The sequence below is a fragment of the Erythrolamprus reginae genome, chromosome 3 (genome assembly GCF_031021105.1).
Source record: "Erythrolamprus reginae isolate rEryReg1 chromosome 3, rEryReg1.hap1, whole genome shotgun sequence".
Classification (NCBI taxonomy): domain Eukaryota; kingdom Metazoa; phylum Chordata; class Lepidosauria; order Squamata; family Dipsadidae; genus Erythrolamprus; species Erythrolamprus reginae.
In genome coordinates, this window is record NC_091952.1 from 125,312,280 (window position 1) to 125,336,936 (window position 24,657).

Below are 24,657 nucleotides of genomic sequence, written 5' to 3' on the forward strand. Positions count from 1 at the left end.
GGATCTCCAACAGCTGTCCGTCCAGGACCCTTGGCGACTCCCCGTTTCGGGGGATATGCTGCGGCAGGGGGCTTCATTTCATCCAGACCCGGAGTGGTTCCACCTCACCGCCTGGCTGTTATCAGGAGAGACTTAGAACTGCGTGGTCATGACCCCGATTCAGTGGAGGTCATTTTAAAGGCCAGAAGGGGTTCGACCAATCGAATCTACGACCACACGTGGTCCAAGTTTCACCAGTGGTGTCTACAGGAAGGTCTCTCCCCTCTGTGCATCCCCATACACAGAATCATTTCCTTCCTTATGCAAGGCTTCCATAAAGGACTTTCCACCAGCACCCTCCGGCGTCATCTGGCAGCCATTTCATCTGTCCTAGGGGGTCCCCGCAGACAGCCTCTCCGATCCTTCCCTGAAGTTCAGGAATTCCTCAAGGGCATAGCCAACCTCAGACCTTCCAAGGTCCACAGGTACCCATCCTGGGATTTGCCACGGGTTCTCCATTCCCTCACGCAGGCACCATACGAACCCTTAAAATCGGCGTCCCTCAGGTACCTATCCTTTAAGGTAGCATTCCTGGTGGCTATTACCTCTGCACGACGCATTTCGGAGTTGGCTGCCCTCTCGATCAGGCAGGACCTTTGTCAATTTCATCAGGACAAGGTAGTCTTGCGACTGGACCCCACCTTCTTACCCAAGGTCAGTTCCATGTTCCACAGAACTCAGGATATTGTCCTACCATCCTTCTGCCTCCAACGAGATCATCCCTTGGCAATTAGATGGCACACCCTGGATCTTATTAGAGCGCTGAGAATCTATATCCAACGCACTGGACCCTTTCGGAGGTCAGAAGCACTGTTTATAGCCTATCACCCCAGAGTCATGGGTACCAAAGTGTCTTCAACAGTAATAGGCCGTTGGATCAGAGGGACTATATCTAAGGCCTATGAATCGGCCTCCCTCTCAGTCCCAAGGAACATCACAGCGCATTCCACCAGGAGCGCAGCCACCTCGGCCGCTTGGGCGACTCAAGCCCCGTTGGAGGAGGTCTGCAAAGCAGCCACTTGGGCCTCGCCAAATTCCTTCATCAGGCACTACAAGATTGATGCTTACGCTTCAGCGGACGCTGCCTTCGGCAGAAGGGTACTCCAATCCGTTATCTCACACGATAGCAATTTAATCCCTCCCTAGGGACCATCTCTTGGGTATGTCCCATGTGACTGCTGGACCCGCTCCTTCAGTACGGAGAATAGGCGTTGATTGCTTACCTGAACGCCTCTTCTCGTACGGTGAGCGGGTACAGCAGTCACTTCCCGCCCTTGTATGTGTCTTCTTTACCTTCTATAATCCTTTTTCCTCTAACAATAAGAGTTGAACACTACAGAGCTTCACAGCTGAGCCTAGTCTATGGATTCGCGAATTCTGGGGAAGGGGCGGATCCGGCAAGCTTTTTTAACACTAGGCTCAGTTCCACCGGATTGGACATGAGCAACCATGTGACTGCTGTACCCGCTCACCGTACGAGAAGAGGCGTTCAGGTAAGCAATCAACGCCTATTCCCATTCTGCGGTTTACTACTTAGCTGCCTCCGCTGGATGAACCGCATTCTTAACCCCAGTTTTCTTATACCTTCCTTGGACTTGCTCTCATCAGATATTTGCTACCAGGAAAACCTCACCTTGGAGGTTCTCATTCCTGGGAAGGAAAGTCCCTCCAACCATCCAATTTCCACAATTATTGCCTCAAGAATTATCATCCCAGAAAGCACAGTCCTCTCCCCACTCCCCTCCCCACCCCACCCCTGGTTCTCACTCGGGATGGAGGAGTCCAGAGTTTGCCTCCAAAATCACTGGGGAACTCATGTGGTTGGAATATCCTGGGTATCTTTCTGGCATTGTGTCAGAGTCTTCCATCTGTCTGACCTAAGCATAGTACACAAAATTATCGGATATAATGTCCTATCTGTCAGTGACTACTTCAGCTTCAACACAATAATACACGCAATAATACACAACCACACAATAGATACAAACCCAAAGTAAATGGCTCTAAACTCAATTGCAGAAAATATGACTTCAACAATAAAATGGCCAATGCCTTGAATGCTCTACCTGACTCTGTTGTTACTTCATCAAAACTCCATAATTTCAACCTTAAACTGTCTGCTGTGGACCTCTTCCCATTGCTAAGAGTCTGTAAAGGGCGTGCATAAGTGCACCAGTGTACCTACATCCCTGTCCTACTGTCCCCATTACTCGTATCCATTTCCTGTGTTCACTTACACCTCTTTTATTGTACATGTATGGCAAACTAAATAAATAAATAAAATAAATCTGTCAGGCTCCAGCACTAATCTAACTATCCTGATATTTGCCATTTAGTAAGCACTTATTTCCTCACACCTTGCTTCCTCTATGATATATAAATCACGACTTCCCTTCCACTACCACCGTTTTCTAGAACTGCAATAGTCAATCCACTGCCTTATTCAATGTCCTTCCTAATTTTCTTTTTCAATCTTACCCAGTCCAACTAATTTCCAACATTCCCTTTCCCTTGTCTTCTTATTTCTTCTAATCTTCAAAATCAAGTTTCCCTGAGATGCCACCTTTTGATTGATGGCTTAGCATCACTTTCATCATTCCACCTTCCAGCCCAACATTCATTACATCCAGGGGTGGGTTCTAACTTACCTTCCTGCCGGTTCGCTTCCTCCCCACGCCTTGTGACTGTCTAATGGGTGCGCGCTCTTTCACGGATTCACATTCACAGTAGCAAAAAAAAATTAAAAAGCAAAAAACAAGATGGCAACACATGCACAGCCGGAAACCTGGCTTCTGTGCATGTAAAGAAGAAAAAATCCTGGGTAGTGGTGGTGGGAATTTTTTTTTAAAAAAAAAGATGTTGGCACCCACGGACTGGCACTGACCAAATCGGTTCCGTGATGTCATCACCAGTGGTTTGATATCAGTTCGGGTGAACCGGTCTGTTCTGTTGGGCTCTCTGGTAGACTCCCAAAAATTCACAGGTACAAATTTCAGACACACACACGTTTGAAAATTCAAAACAATGTTCTTTGTAATGAAAATTCACTTAAGCTAAGCCCTCTTTTGGTATAGCAAAGAGCACTGGTCTCCAAACAAACTGGTAATTTGTACAAGTCCCTTATCAGTTCTGTAATACTTAGCTTGCAGCTGTGAGGCAATTCACAGTCCTTCTTTCACAAAGTGAAACACTTTGCTCTGATTTAGTTTCAAAGCGGGGGAAAATCAGCACACAAAAGGTCAAAATCAGTAAAGCAGTCAGTAAAACAGTCATGAAAGACAACGATCAGATAATCCTCCACAATGGCCAAACCCACAGGCTGCTATTTATAGCAGCCTCACTAATTACCACAGCCCCACCCAACCACAGGTGGCCTCATTTTCTTTGATAATAATCTCTCAGTTGTTCTTGCCTATGCATCCCTCTCTACATGCATGGCTGTATCATTAACTCTTGTTCTGAATCCAAGGAGGAGCTAGATAATTGATCTCCTTCTGAGCTGTCTGCCACACTCTCCTCCTCCCTGTCACTCATGTCTTCTTGGTCAGAGGAGCCTTCATCATCAGATTCCACCGGGGGCAAAACAGGCCTGCAGCATGTGGATGTCTCCCCCACATCCACAGTCCTTGGGGCAGGAGCTGGGCCAGAGCTAACCACAGCACGGTCCGAACCAGGAGGAACCCACCTCTGATTGCATCAAAACAGTACAGGTACTCCTCAACTTACAATCACAACTGAGCCCAAAATCTGTTCTATGTGAGACATTTGTTAAGTGAATCACTGCAGTTGTTAAATTAGTAACACAGTTGTTAAGCGAATCTGGTTTCCCCATTGACTTTACTTGTCAAAAGGTCATAAAGGGGATCACAGGAGCCCACAACACTGTAACCGTCATAAACATGAATCAATTGTCAAGCATCTCAATGTCCATGGAGGTGCTGCAAGAGTTGTGTGAGAAACGGTAAGTCACTTTTTTAAAGTGCCATTGTAACTTTGAATGGACACTAAACAAATGATTGTAAATAGTGGACGACCTATATTTATTTTCCTGTGTGTGTGTGTTCTTAAAACATTTACTTATCAACCTTCATTCAAATAGGATTTCAGGGAAGTGGAAAAAAAATCAATTTTCTAGATTTGATTCTGATTCAGTTAGGAGAATAATTGCAGCCTTCCTGTTTGGAAAAGGATTTTATTTTTCTGAAAGGAAAAAAAAAGAAGCATATCTAGCCTCATGTACCTCACATGGTTTTACTTTTTTTGTTTGAAACCCATCAATGAACTTCCAGTAAATCTGTGGTTAGGCTTGGTATGCATTGCGAAGAACATATTATTTTGTTCTAAAGTCAACAGCAAAACGTTCTTCTACTGCATATGGACAGAACGATGGTTTTAATTTGTGCATGTGTGTGTAGAAGGGAGGAGAAGAAGAACTGAATGTATCAAGGCGAAGGCTTGTCTTTTCTTGCCTTGTAAGCTTTCCAGGTGTTTGGTGTGTGTGTGTTGGGGAATGTGTTGAAAAGTCAATCATGCATATCACCATACTCGCAATTAGCATTCTGTTTGAAATCTTGGGATTTTCTCTGAGTCTTCCCTTTGCCTTTGCATAAATACCTTTCAACCATTTAGCCGCCTAGCATTTATTGATTTATTAAATGAGTTAAAATAAAAACTTTATTGAAGTTTGTTATAATAAAATAACAAGCTTGTTATAATAAAACAACAAACTACAGGTGGTCCTCAACTAATGACCACAATTGAACCCCAAAGTCATGTTTCTAAGTGAGAAATTCGTTAAGTGAGTTTTGCCCCATTTTATGACTTTTCTTAAGTGAGTCCCTGCGGTTCTTAAGTGAGTCCCTGCGGTTGTTAAATGAGTTACACAGTTTTTAAACGAATCTGGTTTCCCCATTGACTTTGCTTGTCAGAAGGTCATAAAAGGTGATCTCATGGCCCCAGGACACGGCAATTGTCATGAATGTGAGTCAGTTGTCAAGCATCCAAATATAAGTCATGTGACCATGGGGATGTTGCATCGGTCATACATGTGAAAAAGTGGCCTTAAGCCAACTTTTTTCAGTGCTGTTGTAACTGCAAATAGTCACTAAATGAATGTTTGTTAAGTCGAGGACTACCTGTCCAGTACAAGAGAATACCTATAGAGGTTATCAAGAAAGAAACTAAAGTCACTGAGAACAAAAACATCCAAACACAACTCAGAAGGGAGATTTTAAAGGTTGTCCTTAAAAAAAAAAAGACCTCTGAGACATGTCCTGTTATCATTTTACGGGACAACTCAAAACAAGTGGAAGTGTTTGGCTCAATTAAAAAAGAAAATCACGTACCGCATTCATATTTGGCATTAGATTGCTAGGTTTTGGAAGAAACATTTTTTACCCTTACCATAGCAAAATTGCTCTTTTTGATGTCTATGTTTATTACTTGACTGATTTGGTTTGATTTATAATACTGTTGGAACCTTTTGAATTCGTTATGGCATGCTTATAGGAAAAGAGGAAGCAGAACATGGAGGCAGAGTTAAGAGAGGATTCAGCCTGGAGTTGTTACATTGTCATAAGCAGTCAAAGTCCAATATCCTCTTGAATTCCATTAACTCTTACCTAGCATTAATTTAGTGCTGACCATTAGATTCTTGAGTATATCCATGAACAATACATCAATTCCTCCACCCCTCGAAACAGAATACTCTACGAGACTAGACTTTCAATCCTGGGCCTAGAAAGTTTAGAACTAAGACGCCTTAAACAAGATCTAAGTATTGCTCACAAAATCATATGCTGCAACGTCCTGCCTGTCGGCGACTACTTCAGCTTCAACCACAACAACACAAGAGCACACAACAGATTTAAACTTAATATTAACCGCTCCAAACTTGACTGTAAAAAATATGACTTCAGTAACCGAGTTGTCGAAGCGTGGAACTCATTAACAGACTCCATAGTGTGGCCTGCAGGAAGGACGTCTTCGTGACATCAAAGATCTGCCCATGGAATTCCCTATTGGGATTTCCCACCTCCTTTCCAGCCTCCAGATTGGCTGAAAACGCCGCCGCTGATCACAAAAATGGCGCTCTGCTGGGTGCCACCGCCCGGCTGTAACCTTCTGAAACAGCCGGGTGCTTCTCGGCAGCCTCTGGAACCCGAACCTGAACTTCCAGGTTCGGCATTCGGGAGAATACCGAGAAGCCCCCCGGCTGTTTCAGAAGGCGACAGCCTGGCGGCGGCGCTTCTCGTCGGCCTCCCGAACCCGAAAAGTTCGGGTTTGGGTTCGGGAGAACGCCGAGAAGCCCCCCGGCTGTTTTAAAAGGTGACAGCCGGGCTGCGGCGCCCAGCAGAGCGCCATTTTGCGATTTTTTCCTCCTTTGCATGCATTAATCGCTTTTACAATGTTTCATCTTACAAACTTTTCGCCTTACGAACCTACTTCCGGAACCAATTAAGTTTGTAAGACGAGGTATTACTGTATATCCATCCTAAGATAAAATACAGGAAATAGTATAAGGGCAGACTAGATGGACCAACGAGGTCTTTTTCTGCCATCAATCTTCTGTTTCTATGCTATAAGCCGCCCGAGTCCTCGCAGAAGGGCGGCATATCAAACAAACAAACAAACAAACAAACAATAAATAAATATCCTGCAAAATAAAAATATAAAATGTGAAAGGAGCATCAAAGTTGGTTTATTAAGATATTTACTGTATCTCACATCAGTGGTCCCCAACCTTTTTGGAGCCGGGCACTTGTTTCGCAGAAGACAATTTTTTCACAGACCGAAGGAGGGAGATGGAGGGAAGATCGTTTAACCTAGATCCTTCGCATGTACAGTTTACTGTAAGGTTCACGCCAGGGGTGGGTGCCAACTTACCTCGTTGCCGGTTCGCTGTGTGGGCGTGTCTTGTGTGCACAGTGCTGAACAATCTGAAAAAAATGCCTCCCCCAAAAAGCCAAAAACAAGACATTGACTACATGCACAGTACTGGGAACTCAGCTTCTGCGCATGCTCAGGAGGAAAAAAAATTAAAAATGCAAAAAAAAAAAAAAGAATGCAAAAAAATTGCAAAAAAGAGAGATGGAGTGCTCACGGACCAGCTCCCACTGATCCAGTTTGGTGACGTCATCAGCGGGCCACTACTGGTTTCGGCGGACTGGTCCGAACCGAGAGGAATCCACCTCTGGTTCTCACTTCTATGAGAATCTCATGTCTGATGATCTAAGGCAGTGTTTCCCAACCTTGGAAACTTGAAGATATCTGGACTTCAACTCCCAGAATTCCCCAGCCAGCGTTCGCTGGCTGGGGGATTCTGGGAGTTAAAGTCCAGATATCTTCAAGTTGCCAAGGTTGGGAAAGATTGATCTAAGGTATAGTTGAGGTAGTGATGTAGCATTGGGGAGCTTTGCTCATTCACCTACCTCTCAGCTTCACCTGTGTGACCTGGTTCTTAACAGGTTATGGACCCCTAGTGGTCCGTGGCCTGAAGATTAATCATCCCTGCAATATAGGATTTTAGAAGTGTTTTGATAGCTAATAGGTAATTTTTTGGTTCACCATCTTTCAAAACCAGTACAGATAAAATCTCGTGCACAAAAATAAAATAAGATAATTGAATACTGCTTCTGAGGATGGAAATCAAGTTCATCTCAGGGGCCACAAAAGTGCCCTATTTATAACACAGAGGCTTTAAAATATTGTAATTTTCTATAATTTATATAAGGTATTCAGAAGGATTTTTTTAAAAAAAAATCTAAATAATTATAGTGCTCCAATTGATTTTTTGAACCAACGAAGGACATTTAGGTCACTTATAATTTAGACATCTAAGTATAAATATTTTATACACCATAGTGATTTCCATACAATATGTTATTAAAAGGAGACCCATTGTATAACCATTTTTCATATCGAAGGAAGTTTTTTTACCTTCTCATTTATGGCATTCCATTGAATCAGGAACACAGAAGAGTAGTAGGTTTTGATTTATACCAGGGTTGTCCAACTTTTGGCAATTTTAAAAGCATTGGCTGGCTAGGGAGTTCTGTGGAATTGAAGTCCACAGGTCTTAAAATTGCCAAGATTAGACAGCCCAACTTATACCCTGAAGCTAGAGAAAACTAAGTTTTTGACAAGAAGACAATCTGTTGCTCTCTCTGATGGTTTATAAAGTAATTTTTAAAAAAATATGTTGGCTGTCTTTGTTTTTGTGGAGTGGTAACGGAACATCACGTCTGCTTAAGCAATGTTCTAAAATTGGTTTTTGAACGTTTTTGCAGGTTATTAAAAGGCTGGACAACTTTCAAAGAATCCCCATTAATCTTTTTCTAAGATCAGCGCTAGTACGAAGTGCGACTTGAAAGGAGATAATTGTGGAAGTTGGGGTGTGGCAAAAATGACTTCATATTATATCCTTCCAGCATTTGCTTTGATGATTGGATGTTTAGCATTTCCAGGTAAGATAAATTAATTTTACTTGGGCTTTAGTGTAACTTATATAATGAGCACTTAGTCTGAAAAATAGCTTTTTAAAGAATCACTGTGAAGTATTTTGTTAATTGTCTATAAAGGCACAAACATAATTATACATATACAGTACTTTGAAATAACAGACTTGGAGGGGACCTTGGAGGTCTTCTAGTCTGACCCCTTGCTCAGTCAGGTAACCCTACACCATTTCAGGCAAATGGGTGTCCAATATATTCTTAAAATTCTCCAGTGTTGGAACACCCACAATTTCTGGAGGCAAGTCCGACCCATTGATTAGGAATCAATGTCAGGAAATTTCTCCATGCTCGATAACAGGAAGTAACATTAAAAAACTTAGATCAGTATACAACGAAGTGCACAGTCTGATGCCTTAGAGTGCCTTGATTATGACTCCTAGGATCCTAAATTTTCATTTTAATGGAACAAAAGGGAAAAGTTATTAAATATACATAAAGGTTGATTTATTTGTTCTCCTGTCCTTCCTTTCTCAATGTGCCACTGCATGCCATTCAAAGAGTAAGAATGGCTTGATCTGGGAAAAAAGTGCTTGAATTAATTTTCTGTACTGGAAAAGTTGAAGTTTGTCTACCTATTAATTGGATTTTTTGGTGTGAGCTTTTCTATATTGAAATCTCTTCAGGAAATGTTTGTTAAGGTTTTGTTATGTAAGTTGTGACAGAGAACGCTCTTTGTAGACAGTTTTGGCTGCGGAGTTCTCCATCTTAGCAGTCCTTGGCTGTGTAGATAAGAATCACAGCTCTTGGACTAGGCCGGGCATTGGCAACCTTAAACACTCAGAGCCATTTGGACCCATTTCCCAGAGAAAATAAAACACCAGGAGCCACAAAACCTGGATGAGCGTGGCCAGCTCAATGTCACTCACTCCCACCATGTCACATAACTTCCCAGGTTGGCTCTCTGTTTTCTTTTCTATGGGAAACAGTTATATCTCTCTTTCCCTCTCTTTTTCTGTCTCTCTCCATCTCTTCCCCTCTCCCAGATCTCTCCCTCCAGCTCCAGCTCCCCATCTCTCTCTCTCTCTTCATCTGTCTCATCTCTCTTTTCTTTCTCTCTCCCTCTTCCACCTCCCTCCCTCTCCCTCCCTCTCCATCTCTCCTTCTCCCTCCCTCTCTCATTGCTCCCTTTCTCTACCCTCCCTCCCTTTCCCTCCTTCATCTCTTTCTTTCTCCCATCTCTCTCTTTCTCCCTCTCCCATCTGCCCCATTCCCTCTCCCCATTTCTCTCCTTTCCTCCCCATCTCTTTCTGACTCCTTCTTCCATCTCTCTTTCTCCCTTCCTCCCTCATTGCTCCCTTTATCCCTCCCCCCTCCCTTTCCCTCCCTGGTCTCTTTCTCTCTCCTATCCCTTTCTCCCACCTCTCCTTCTCCCTCTCCCATCTCTCTCCCTCCTACTTCCCATCTCTCTCTCTGTCTCTCTCCCTATTTCCCTTCCTCCCCCTCATCTCTTTCTCTTCCTCTCCCATCTCTTCCTCATTGCTTCTTTTCTCCCTCCCTCATCACTCTCTTTCTCTCATCTTTCTTTCTCCCTCTCTCTCCCCTTCTTTCTCTCTCTGCTGAGGACCGATTGCCACCCCCTTCTCCCCCCTTCCCTGACTCCCTGGCTGGCTGTGGCCGGGCCACTAGGGTGCGCACGCACAGGGAGACCTTCCTCAAGCAAGCACCAAAGTGCAGCAAAGACGCACACTGAGGGTGGGTGGTGCTCACTTAAGAAAAGTCTTTGAATGCGGCTTCTCTCCTGCCGTAAGGCTTTGTCTTTGCCTTGCCGTGCCCCACCACCCGTGTGAGAGGAGAAGGAGTGGAAGGGCCATCGGAGTCTTAGTGCAGGAGTGAAGTGGCCCTGTACCTGCTTTCACACCAGATTTGTGTTTAAGGCATCCTTTGCTTCCTGCTGTTTTGGGCTGGAGCTTATACTCTGCCGAAGTGCTGCAGTGGGTGGGTGGAAGGGCAAGGCAATGGCCAGAGCCTTAGGGCAGGAGAGTAGCCGTGCCCAAAGACTTTCCTTAAGCAAGCGGCTGGCTGCCCTCTGTGTGCGCCTTTCCTGTGCTTTGCTGTGCTTGCTTGGGGAGGGTCTCCCCTATAGCCGGGTTTCTACGGGTGTGGTCTGGTGCAGTATTGGCCCGCTGATGAGGCAATTTTGGTGCGACAACTCCGGTGCTGTCATTGCTGGTCTTTTTTTGGTAATGTTTTGCAATTTTTCGGCTCTCTGAGCATGCATGAAAGTCAAATTGCGCAAGGGGACATGAGCGCGGATCTGTTGTAATGGAAAATAAGAATACGAACTAAGGTGCCGATGAGGAAAATTAAGCAAATACTTCTAGCTCGTTTACAAACCTGTCTCTCTTTTAAAAAAAAAAAAGTTGTTTGTGTCTGTTCAAAAATAAATGGAAGGGCAGAGCCAAACACAGATATTCTTGGCTGTTCTCTGTCATATTTCTGTGGATCACAAATTAAGCCATTTCTGTCCTGAATTGCTAGACAGGGCAGATCTCCTGAAAGGTTGCTTTGCAGTGTGTTGGCACAAGGGTACAGTCCGTTCTCAAAATGTTGAGGCAGTTGCGTCAAAGGCTTTCTCAGTTCGTCGCACAACCCCTTCACTCTGCCAGCGGTCGCAGTGGAAGTGTTTGTGCAGACTCAGACTTAGGCCGAGACCTACACACTGACCACCTGGGAAAGCAGCTGCATCAGGCCATCCAGAAAGGTGGCTCACCACAGCATTTCAGAGAGAAATTCTTCACAAAGAATTCATTTAACTGTTTAGAGCAACTTTACGCAAAGGCCTAGTTAGATGTTGTATCTATTTCATTTTATCAAGCTTTATGGTAGAACAAATCCAAGGTAGTAGAAAATACTGCAGCTATGTCTCTATTCAACTCTATTCTACCTCTAGGGCAATCCAGTGCAACATAGATCTGATAAATCTGATTAATAAATAGAAAGAATTTTAATGTCAGTCTCGCTATTGTCAGAACCGTTCACCAATCGTAGCAAAGTTTTGATTAGGAGTGGTTTCTCATCAGATGGCCACTCAGCATGACATGTAGTAATACAAGTAGTCTTCAACTTACAACTGTTCGCTTAGTTACTGTTTGAAGTTACACCGGCGCTGAAAAAAGTGACCCTGGCGACATTCTCACGGTTATGCGATCAAAATTCAGACGCTTGGCAACTGACTTATACTTATGTCAGTTGCAGTATCTCGGGGTCATGTGACCACCATTTGTGACCTTCCGACAATCAAAGATTTTAACTGCAGTGATTCACTTAACAGCTGTGTCAAGAGACGTCGTAAAATGGGGCAAAGTTCTCACTTAGCAACTTAAGCAACTTAACTTTGGGTTCAATTGTGGTTGTAAGTCTAGGACTACCTGTATATCCAAAGTCTTCAGAATGTCTGCAGAAGGATATCTGCATGTGACTGTTCTAAATTTCAAAACAGAAAAAGCTTTGTAAGATAAAAGCTACGGATGATCACTCTAGAGCAGGGGTAGGCAAAGTTGGCTCTTCTGTGACTTACGGACTTCAACTCCCAGAATTCATAAGCCAATCATGCAAGCTCAGGAATTCTAGAAGTTGAAGTCCTAATGTCATAGAAGAGCCAACTTTGCCTACCCCTGCTCTAGAGCAGTGGTTTCCAATGTGGTTCCCGCACCCCACAGTTGGGCAATTTGATTTTAATGGGGGTGAGTGAAACCTTGTTTAAACCAAGTTAATGGCTTTTAAGACTTCCTCCACGTAAGTAGGAGTTAACTGATAAAAATAGAATTAACTTAAGGAAGCCATATCTTTTAAAATGATTGTTATATTTATGCATTGTCCAGCTCTGATCCCCATGAAATTATTAGCTTTATTTGTGGTATAGAATAACTTAAATTAATTTCATATTTTGCAGGGAATGGTAGGTGGGAGGAGTATTGTGTTATAAAGTTTGGGAAATGCTGTAGTGTTAAAATATACTAAAATAATGACTTGTATATGAGAGATTGGATTTATGATGGATGGATGGATGGATGAATCTGTCTGTCTGTCTGTCTGTCTGTCTGTCTGTCTGTCTATCTAATCTATCTATCTATCTATCTATCTATCTATCTATCTATCTATCTATCTATCTATCTATCTATCTATCTCTCTCTATCTATCTATCTATCTATCTATCTATCTATCTATCTATCTATCTATCTAAGATTTTGCTTGACTCTATGTAGCTCTTAGCGACTCATAGTTTTAAAAGCAGGAAACAATAAAATAGAGAAACATATCACATACATCTAGAAGAAAACCATATCTAGCAGGCAAAAAATAAAAATTGAAATCCCACAGGGGTTCAGCAACCATTCAACTCAGGGCTTGGGCAAAGAGCCAGGTTTTCAGTGACTTTCTGAACATCACCAGAGTGGAAGCCAAATGGATATATAGAGGGGATAGTTTTGCAGGGGACAGGGGCTTCAACAGAAAATGTATGCTTCCAAGATCCTAATAGATGATCTTAAGGAAATCTGATACTCTTTCTTAACCAGGAACTATTCCAGATAGGCAATCCTTATGCAAGTATCCTGGTCCCTGAAATAAATGGGTCGTATGCAAAGAGCTTTATAGACGGTAGTCATCATCCTGAATTGTCTCTGGAAAATGACTAGTAACCAATGCAGTTCATGGCGCAGTGATACTATATAATCATACCATGCCATTTCCATTACAGCCCATACTGCTGAATTATGAATTAGCTACAGCTCCCAAGTGGTCTTCAAGGGCAGCCCCATGTGAGTTCATAAGAACACGAGAGCGATCGCTTGAACCTCAGTGCTCACAGAAAATGAAAGAAGCACATAATTAAGACACAAAGTCATTTGCTTTTAGTGTTGTCTGAAGCTACAACAATATATGTTTGGATTAGATCCCTACCACCTGCAGTAAACTTCATGCAGACATCTTAATTGATGGCATTCTAAAAAAATATATACTGACGTCAACCAGTATAAAGATACTTACATTGTTCTGTTCTGGCTCAACATATCGAGGGCAGGAATGGTCATCAGAGAAATGGTCCAGAGGAGATGATGTAGTGCGGGGAAGACAGGATAGTAGATAGATGACTTGCTCTAAATCTGGGATGTCCTCATTATGGAAATAATGACCATCTGGTTTGGGAGGAATAGAGAACATTACAGTCTGACCTCGTTTTACATCAGATACATGGAAAATAATACTCTTTGAAGAATGAGTTTTAAATCTTCTGGGACTTTCTCCAGCACTGAACTTTACTAAAGGCATAGGGCCAGTATGGACTTTGTTTGGTTACCCTGCATGAGGCCTTGATGTTGTAATGATTTTGTTTTGCAACAAGCCCTTATATAAATAAGATACATATGCTGATAGTAGGCGTGCTATACAATGCGACGTAAAGCAGAGCATTGCCTATGAATAGTCACGTTTAATGCTCCAAGAAGGGTTCAGATTGCTTCATATGCATTCTCTCACTTAACTTTCAAATAACCCTGAACTGGAAAACAGAATTATTATTCTAAAAAACTATAGGTTGGAACCCAGACTAGGAGATAAGAACTTTCATAAAGGGGCGAGTACAAGTGCACTAGAGTGCCTTCCGTCCCCTGTCCTATTGCTCTCCTATATCTCTTATACCTTTCTCCTATTCCTATATATCTTCTTCTATTCTTTCATTGATATGTTCTGTTACTATACCTTCTTTTCTATTATTTCTTAGATATATTTTACTATGAGTATCTCCTCTATAACCTTCATCATGTATTTTACTATGTGTATATAGATATATACCCACTAAAACCTTCATTGTGTATTGGACAAAATAAATAAAAAAATAAAAAAATAATCCTTTATATTGCAATACTATCAAATAGTTTCTTAGTTTTATCCAGATTGTATTATGACTGTATTATGGTGGGAGTAAACAAACAGCTATTTGTCACAAATCAAAACAGTGGTATGTCAAACAAATAGTGAGGCTTGGAAAAACTAAATACTTGGAGGCAAGAATTTGTAAAACCTGTCGTGGCTGAGGCTTGCAGCACAAATGCAATAGATGTTTGTCAAAAAAAAAAAGTATTGGATATGATGTGGCCAATCAGGGGGAAATAATAACTGGCTAATTACAGAAACCAGCCATGCATATGTTCATGATTAATGTGTACACATGAAATCTCTGGAATGTGTACTGAAGAAAAACATGAAATCTATGGAAAGTTTTCTTAATTAATTTCAGTTCCTTTGTTAATATAATAACAAAGACCAGAAAATTGAAATAGAATGACTGTGGCAAAATCAAGCAAAGGTAATGGGGTGGGATTCAGCCGGTTCGGACCAATTCGGGTGAACCGGATGTTAATTTACATCTGGTTTGCCAAACTGGTAGTTGCAAGGACTGGCTGACCCTGCCCATTTCACCCTTCCCAGGAGTCTTCACGCGGCCTGTTTTGGATGCCAAATAAGTGCAGGGCACGCATGGAGACTCTGGGAGGGTGAAAAACAGGTCTACTGGAAGTCTTGAAATCAACTCATTTCCAGCCTCAGGAGGACCTCTAAGAGCCTGGGGGAGGCTGTTCCGGAGCCTAAGAAGGATGAAAAATGGGTCTTTTAGAAGTATCAGAAGTCTAGAAATGGGCCTTCGAAGGGCCTCTGGAGACTGGTAAGGCTGTTTTTGCCCTCTTGGAGGCTTGAGGGAAGCCATCAGAGCCTGGGGAGTGCAAAAAACTGGCCTACTGGAAGTCCAAAAATGGGCCTGTCTTTTATTTCCTGGAAGCTCGAACAAAGCCTCCAGAGTCTGGGAAGGGTGAAGATGCACTCCCCGTGGTGCAGGAGGCTGAATAGGCCACACTTCCATGGCCACGCCCACCCAGCAACTGTGCAGAGAACTGTTTGCTAAATTTTTTGAATCCCACCCCTGAATACCAGTAGTAATAGGGCAATCCCAAAACAACTGGAATACCACTTGATCACCACCCCTTTTTAATTGAAGACAATCTTCACTGGCCTGCAGTGGTATTTCCAAATAAATTACAAAATCAGACCCTAGCTCAGTGATTGTGAACCTTTTCAGGACCAAGTGCCCAAACTGGAACGTGCATGCATGTATGTGCACTGGAGCACCAGAAACCTGAAGGCCAGCTGGCTGGCGCACACATGCCTGGGTTTTTTTTGGCTCTTGTTTGTCATTTTTGGGGCTGTTTTGGGGCCAATACTCAGTCATTTTCAGGCTGTTTTGGGGGGGCTGTTTTGGGGCTATTTTACAGGGTGTTTTTTTTCCCCCAGACCGTTTTTTGGGCCATTTTTTGGTTGTTTCTGAAAAACAGCCAGAATATGGCCTGAAAATTGCCTGGAAATAGCCCAGAAATGGCTTGGAAATAGCATGAAAAACGGCTTGGTTTTTGGCTGATTTCAGGCCCGTGAAGACTAGCTAGCCAGTGCGCCAGAAACCAGAAAAGTAGCTTATGACGGTGTGCATGTCCTCAGAAATGACATTGCGTGCCACTTTTGGCACATGTGCCATAGGTTCCCCATCACTGTCCTAGCCATAGAGTGAATTGCATCTTAGGTCTGTATGGAAATAAAGAAATCCATGCTTGTTTGGTTTTTGGTTTTTCCCTTATTGAGTAATCTCAATTCTTAATTATATTTCATTTTTCATCCATTATATTTAATACAGATGGTGTTGGAAATTTAGAGACAGTTGAGAATACTTCCTTTCCCGAAAACCAGAGTTTTGCCACGTAGTTCTGACTTTAAAAAAGTGGAATTTAAGTTGCGAAATCCTTAAGTTGAGAATAATCAGAATGATTAATTCACATTGTTCTAGTTTTTAATAAATATACGGATTCCACTCAATGAACTTTGAGTGTTTAAAAATAGGTGGTGGTTGTTGTTTTTAAAGGAAAGTATAGGATGGAAGGAAACGTGTAGACAATTAGGTCGTGTCCCTTAGCCGGAACAGAGCCAGAAATTGAGAAAGACATGCAGGATCAATACAATGGATTTATTTTACAGAAGTGAATGTATTGCTTACAATACGTTAACTGATAAATCAATAAGAATTCAGTCATTTAAATAATTTTCAATTAATTGAAAATATAATTTGAATTGAAGATATAAAATGGTTTAGAGCGAGTGTGGCCTTAAATAAAAACTGGACATAAATGAATAGCTGCTAGAAATACTGTAGTTCAAAAAGGTAACACACACTGTACATAAAAACTAATCTATACCTGTTAAGAGGCAGACTTTCTGTTTCTGCAATTAGATAAATTTTCAGTCTTATTTGTTTTTATCCCTGCTATCTGCTGAAGAACTCAAAGTAGTTAGCTTAAGAATGAAAAGTATGAAATAAGTCACGAATACTATTTCTTTACAATGATAATGTTTAAGCCAAATGCCGAAGGAAGAGAAACTGAAAGAAATTAAGATATGTGTTGTATAGAAAAACACTGTGCCTTGTCTGTATAAGTAATCCATATTATCAAGAACTAAGCCTTCAACTGTCAGAGATGGAGAGCAGGTTATCCTTCCCCTCAAATTTAATATTCTCATTTCTTTTAAGGACCACATAAGTTCTCATTTTATATAAAAAATAATGCTCTAGTGGCTCAAATCCTTTTGATGATCTGAGTTATTTGGCATTTTCTGCTGTGGACCTGGGGTGAGGAATTTTGGATCTAAAGAAGGAGTAGGCTTTGCTGCATTTGTTCTTCAGAGAAGAATGTCATTACAGTATACATAACAAATAAAAAGGACAGAATTATCACAGAATTACCATCAATTTTTTTAATGATTGGGAACCTCATTTCCTAAAATACATTTTTAAGAGGCTTTTGAAAATGCAAATCATGTGCTGCAGATGAGGTCAAATTGCTAATGAATGTGGGGGTTTCTCCCTGTTTAGATAGTAGTAGCTTGCCATACCAGTGTTGATGAATTCCTGATAGTTCCTTGATAAGGGTATTGTTTTCTACTTGATTGTTTGTCTGGTGTTAATCCCTGCTTAACTGTGCATTTGACTGCAGGACAGCATTTTTCTGGTGTTCTTTATTATTATTATTATTATTATTATTATTATTATTAATTAGATTTGTATGCCGCCCCTCTCCGAAGACTGGGGCGGCTCACAACAATAAAAACAGTACAAATTCAATAGTTAAAAGAATTTAAAACCCTTAATATAAAAGCAATCATACATTTCATACAAACCATGCATAAAACGGTTCTTGTTTCCTTTTTGGTTTTTAAAAAAAATTCTCTCTTTTGAATGATTTGTAAATGTGGTTTTTATATGTCTAGTGATCAAACCCATCTCAGAAACATCTAATAAAAACATTTCAGAAACAACTAACAGACTATTACAGACATTATGGCATCATTGTAGAGCCAACTTAATTGAAGTAAACAACAACAACAAAAATCCAACTGCCCAAGAAGAAAAAATAATAGTCAACTACAACATAACGTGTCGCAGCAGCAGCGGGGATTCGTCGCAAATGTGTGCCTTTGTAGCGAGACATGTACATCTCTTGTATAGTTACAATGGGTCAATCTTGGTTGCTCAGCCAAAAGTTCTTTTTCCTATTCTTTTTCCTTTTAATTATTATTATTATATTGATGGTCTTTGACCGTAAATAAAATTTTATTATTATTAACATAACGTGTGAGGACTGAAACGGCCACTATATCAGACTAGCTGAGTGATTTCATCAATACAAACTAGCAGTCAGAAAATATTTTGAAAACTCCTTATTCTTACAACATATGCTCAATCACAGGTTCAACTTTGATGAAGTCTTCGGAGAGAGGCGGCATACAAATCTAATAAATAATAATAATAATAATAATAATAATAATAATAATAATAAAAAAAAAAAATAGCATTCTACAGTACATCAAACCTAATCCCAAAAGACTAGGGAAATCCTGAAAGCCTGGTATTCAGAAAAAACAACCATCAATAGCGATAGGACTTATATACAGCTTCACAGTGCTTTACCAGCCCTCTCTAAGCGATTTACAGAGACAGCATATTGCCCCCAACAATCTGGGTTCTCAGTTTACAGACCTCAGAAGGACGGAAGACTGAGTCAACCTAGTGCCTGGTGAGATTCGAATGGCCGAATTTCTGGCAGTCAGCAGAATTAGCCTGCAGTACTGCATTCTAACCACTGTGCCATCACAGCGCTAGACACATTGGTCTATGGTCTCCTAGTTTCTCTCCTAGTGCCTTTACTGATTCTCAGCAGGAATTATCATTAAACAATATTTGAAGAGCCAAGATTTGATAAGTCAAGAAATTCTGCGGCAGAAAAAAATGGCTTCGCATAAATAAAACAGCAATAGCCATGTACTGAAAAAGATGTCATAAATATGTGCATTGAAAGTTTTAAAAATAAATATCTATAAAAGAAAGCTCACCCCAGAAGCTATTTTAAAATAAAATGCATCTGAAATCTGTGCACTTCATGCCTTTTAGCTGTATAATCAAAACCTTGAGTAGCATTAAACAACAGTGTTGGCACATGCAAATATATTCCAGTGGAAAAGTTTTATTGTTTGCAAGAACTGTGGGAGTTCAATAGCAATTTTTTAATGAGCACATCAGGACAGCAATTGTTTTTCCGACAGCAGATGCTTCATTTTGAAGCAAAACATTGGGGGCTTTATTTTTTTACAGCATTTCATGTGTAACTTAAACAGCTGGATTGTCTGCAGAAGGAGTGGATAGGTATGCCTATTCCCTACGCAGAAGGCAGTATTTAACAAGCTGTCATTTATTTAGGTATATACAATCATCACGCCAGTATTTTAAGCATTCATGCCCCATGCTGTTTGTTGATCACTTTCTAAGTGGAATATTCCATTTGTGTTACAATATTCTGTCAGCAGTTCACGGCTGTGAAAAAGTATTTGTACCAACAGTAGGAAAAAGCTATTATCTCTGATTCTGACTACTTTCTAGAAATGTCAGCTGTAGGGATTGCATAAACTCCATCCAGGCCACCAAATCTTACCATAAACAGTGTGTAGTTGTTCATTCATTTTCATTCCACAGGGCAGCTTTCATTTTGCAACATTTATTTAATACAGATAGTCCCCGACTTAAGATCACAGTTGATCCCCCAATCTATGCCGCTAAGCAAGACATTTGTTAAGTGAGTTTTGTCCCGTTTTACTACTTTTCTTAGCACATTTGTTTAAGCAAATTACTGCAGTCGGCAAGTTAAGCACGAGGCTGTTAAGTGAATCTGACTTCCCCCATTGACTTTGCTCATCAAGAAGTTGCAAAAGGGGAATCACACCACCCCAGGGCACTGCAACCGTCATAAATATGAACCAGTTGCCAAGTATCCAAATGTAAATCACATAACCATAGGAATTTTGCTATGGTCTTAATTGTGAAAAATAATCATAAGCAGGGGTGGGTTCCTCCCACTTTGGACCAGATCACCCGAACCGTTAGTGACCCGCTGGTGATTTGAAGAAGGCGTCATGGATCTGATTTAGTCTGTGTAGGTCCGTTAGTGCCGCCATCTTTTTGGGGAATTTTCTGTGATTTTTTGTCAGTGTTTGGATGGCTTCTCCTCATGCATGAATCCCAGCGACCAGTTAGGTCCCACAGAGTGGGCCTTCTCCGGGTCTCGTCAACTAAACAATGTCGTTTGGCAGGACCCAGGGGAAGAGCCTTCTCTGTGGCGGCCCCGGCCCTTTGGAACCAACTCCCCCCAGAGATTAGAATTGCCCCCACCCTCCTTGCCTTTCATAAGCTTCTTAAAACCCCACCTCTGCCATCAGGCATGGGGGAACTGAGATATTCTTTCCCCCTAGGCCTTACAATTTACGCATGGTATGTTTGTATGTATGTTTGGTTTTATAATAAGGTTTTTTTTAGTTGTTTAGTATTGGATTGTTACATGCTGCTTTTTATCACTGTTGTTAGCCACCCCGAGTCTGCGGAGAGGGGCGGCATACAAATCCAATTAATAATAATAATAATAATAATAATAATAATAATAATAATAATAATTCTCTGCTGTCAAAAAAAAGCCCTCCTGCCCACCCCCCTGGTTAATACCAACTTTTATTTCTTTGCCTGAAGCAGAGCTGAGTAGCTCCTCCGCTGTGTTTCGGGCTGAAACCACCTTCTGAGTATGCACAGAAGTGAATTTGCATGAGGGGACAACACAGTGCAAACTAGTGTTGAAGGTAAATGGAAGCCACCCCTGATCATAAATCATTTTTTTCAGTGCCATTGTAACTTTCACTAAACGAACTGTTGTAAGTCAAGGACTACTTATACTGTTCCAAGTTGCAGTGGCACTGAAAAAAGTGACTTTAAGACTTACGAGTGTTAATTCAGGCACTCGTCAACATTTCAGTGACAGCAATATCCCAGAATAACATCATTTGTTACTTTCCCAGCCAGCTTCCGATAAGTGAAGTTAAACGGGAAGCTGTATTTCCTTAAGAACCACATGATTCACTTAAAAACCATGGCAGATAAAAGTTACAAACCTGGGTACAACTCACTTACCCACCGTCTTTCTTAATAATGGAAATTCCCAATTGTAAGTCGAGGACTAGTAGTACATGAAAAAAATAGAAATGATTTATTATTTGTGACAGAAAATTCTGGAATGAAGCTGTCCAGATTTCTCTCCATTGGCAATAGCTGTGGTTATTATTCCTTAAATCCAGTTTCCTTAATTTTGCCCTTTCTAGATGGGCAATGACTATACTTCTGGAATTCTTTAAATCATGAAAGTGTTGCAAAAGCTTTGCTTTACATCTCCTAGAAAAAAGTTTGCTTTTCTACTCTCCCCCCCCCCCCCCCCCCGGTTAATTGCCTTCACAAAGACAATTGACTCATTAAGTGGGAAAACATTTTTCCATTTTAACATTAGAAAGGGAAGCTCAGAGAGATGCTGGACTGTTTTCAGGGACTGAGGTATCTGTCTTTTTTTTTGAATTGCATACAATTTTGTGCCAAGCTACACTAGCACTTCAGAGGGGGCGGGGGGGGGGGGGAGACATGGAAGTATTTACTACAGATGTTGCCATTTTATTTATTTATTTAAATAATTTTTATTAAATTTCTTCATTAAAAAACATATAACATACAATAAAAAACCCCTCATACAATACACAAATATAATACACAAATATACATAATCAAAAAGAAAAAGGAAAAAAAACAAATACAAAAAAAGAAAAAAATCTAATCACAACAAGTACTTAATAACAATATATTAAATTATATTTATTTCATGCTTTGTGAGGAGAAAGAAAAAAACCCTAAGTTTTTATCTTGTCTTTCATCTGGCATTGGGTTATTGGTGTTCAATCATTCATCTTGGTTTATTAAAAATTTGTCATTAAAATGGCAACAACAACAAAAGTACCAGATGTTGCCATTTTAATGAGACTTTTACCTGTGATCTGTTTCTCTCTCTTAATGAGCAGTGAGAGAACTCTATGAACCCTGTGATTGCATATGCCATGTGATTCTCCATGGTGGGTGGAGTTCACCCATTCAGAGTGGGTTGTCCTCATCCAGTAAGTGTGAGGACTGAGTCTGTCAGTCATCTTCTGAAGCTCCATCCGCCATCTTGGCCTCAGTTTCGACTCAGTCCTCAGAGAGGATAGACGTGGCTTATTTGTGCCTATTTTCATTGACTGTGAGTGTATGCCTCCCCTGTTACTGCTACCATCTACCAGGAGGAGAGCGTCGGCTTTGGGACTTTGGCCCTTGCCCTGGCAGTGGATGCCTGTCTCATGTGCCATTCTGATCGTTCTAGCGCTTGCTTGGGGGCAGCAGCCGGGACATTGAATAAGCAGTCTATTAGCTGGCTACCAGAGCCTTTACCCCCCCCCCCACATCAGATGATTGGTAGGGGCACGGCTCGAGCCGATTGGATCCAAATTGGTTGCCGTTGCTGACAGGAGCTTTGTGCTCGCATGGCAAGGCTTCTGAGAGCCAGATTATGTTCCCTGCTCCACCATGGGGCTGCCGGTGGGTGGCTTCATTTCCCACCTTTTTTTTTTTGGCTGCAAGGGGAGCCTATATTGGAATATTCAAGCTTGCTCGCCATTGGCTTGCACCGTTATATTCTTAGTAATGTTGCCATAGCCTATGAATTGAGAAGTCACACGAGGGAAGGGATTCCTGTTCTTTGGATTGCTTGCTGCCTTGTGCCTGGACAGCAAAAGAGATTGCTCTTAAGTCGCACCAATGGATTTTCCTACTATCTCACTGAGGCAATCTGAGACAGGGGGTGGCCATTTTGTTTTCCATTGATCAATCAGTGACTGAAATCTAAGATGGCTGATACCATTCCTTCCACTTCAGGCCAAAAGGCCTCAGGCAAAAGGCAGAGGAAGTCTGCCCGGGACGACCCCATGGAGGATCATCATCATCCTTCCTTTCGTGCGAGGGGACATCATGAGCAGTCTAGGCCTTCTCGGGCGGTCAAAAGGGGTGAAAGTAGAGGGACAGCGCTCTCCAGAAGCTTTGATCCTGCGCTGACAGACATGCCTCCGCCCATCCTTCCCCACTTGGAAGTGCTGCTGCTTCAGCTGGGGCCCAGGTGGACCAGTTGGCCCTTGATAGCCCTGGGTTGGCAGTTATAGTCCCTAACATCTGGGAGTCTTCTGGGTTCGCTAACCTTGCGCTTTTAGCACCCAGTAAAACCATCCTACTGAAGCCTCTACTGCCCAGTTCTCCTGGTCCACTTCCTGTAGCTTAGGTCCAGATTTTGCCAGCAGTCAGATGGGCGTTGGGACTCTTTTCTCCCAAATGACAGTGTTTTGTATTTTGCGACGTTGGGTCTGTTTTCTTCGGCTTTGTCAAAGCTGGGGCCAAGATGGCAGATGGAGCTTCACAGCATGATTGACAGACTCAGTCCTCACTCTGATTGGACAAGGACAACCCACTTTGAATGCTAGCTCCGCCCCACGAGAAGAGGCATGTCAAGTAACACCAATGCCCCTTTTGCGCATTTGCATTAATTTGTGCCTCAACAATTGCTCGACAGATAGGAATGCTAAAAATTGCACTTTGCTGAAGTATGAAAACCATTCTCTTCATGCTAATCTTAAGCTCCCGAATAAAGATGCTGAATGGAATTTAATGGCTGTTTGTGAATAAAGGTCTGCTAAGAGTGAGCTGATTAGTGGATTTTCTTAAATGTTTTCCCCTTCAATTTAAACTTTAAAGCATTTCATTGCAAATCATCTTGTTGAGTAGCAAAGAATTGTGCACTGTGTGTGTGTAAGTTCATTCCTGTTCATTCTTGTCATTTTATATTGGTAACAAGTTGTATGCATTGATTCTTGATTGAATTGGGCACTCCCCAACATCAGTAGTCTTTGGGGCTAATATTTCTTTTCCTTTGATTTAATTTTCCTTTGCAGCTCTCTCTTTTCAGATCTCTCATTTATAACCATTCATTCTTAAAGACTTGACCTGAGAAAAAACAGTGGCCAATAAAATAAAATAATTTTGGCAGAACCTTCCAGAACCATCAGTTTTGCTACAGTTAGTAAAAGCCAAAATATTTTAATTATATGGCATGTCAATTATAGTAATTGCATTTCTCCTTACAACCTTTACCATTTTTCTGCCGTATAATTAGGAAAATGACCAGCACGTTGGCTGTCAAATATTATCTTTAAGCTAAAAATTAGCTCATAAATTATAACAGTGTATTCAAAGCCATTCACAGATTATTAGTAGAACAATATTTTGATTATTGGTAATACTGGCCTGTTTTACTCTGCCATTTTAATTCTTCAGATACTGTTAGTATCTATCCTTGCCCCATTTTATTTACCCTGACTTATAGAAAATATACAATGGCTTTCTGTTAGCTCTCTAAACTTCACAGCTTAACTGGAATCCACAAGTATATCTTCAAATTCTAAATCTAAACACACCCGGAGCATCCCTATCAGTTTGAATAATGCAGCCTTATCACATTAATCCCTCTCTCAGGTTAACCAGAGCTTAAGAGGAGGCCTGCATGAAAACCATGCAAATAAATTAAAACAAGACTCTCAGACAAATTTGGGTTTTATGGATATGATTCAAAAGAAA

The 24,657-nt window shown here is 41.4% G+C and overlaps 1 protein-coding gene across 1 annotated transcript in view; it reads left to right on the top strand.

Moving 5' to 3' along the window:
* TGFBR3 (transforming growth factor beta receptor 3) overlaps positions 1–24,657 on the top strand; it is a 210,287-nt gene that overhangs the window by 38,049 nt on the left and 147,581 nt on the right. The window contains exon 2 of the mRNA XM_070746579.1: positions 8,328–8,504. Within this exon, the coding sequence (XP_070602680.1) occupies positions 8,444–8,504 (61 nt within the window). The 5' untranslated portion in view covers positions 8,328–8,443. The remainder of the gene's footprint in view (positions 1–8,327; positions 8,505–24,657) is intronic.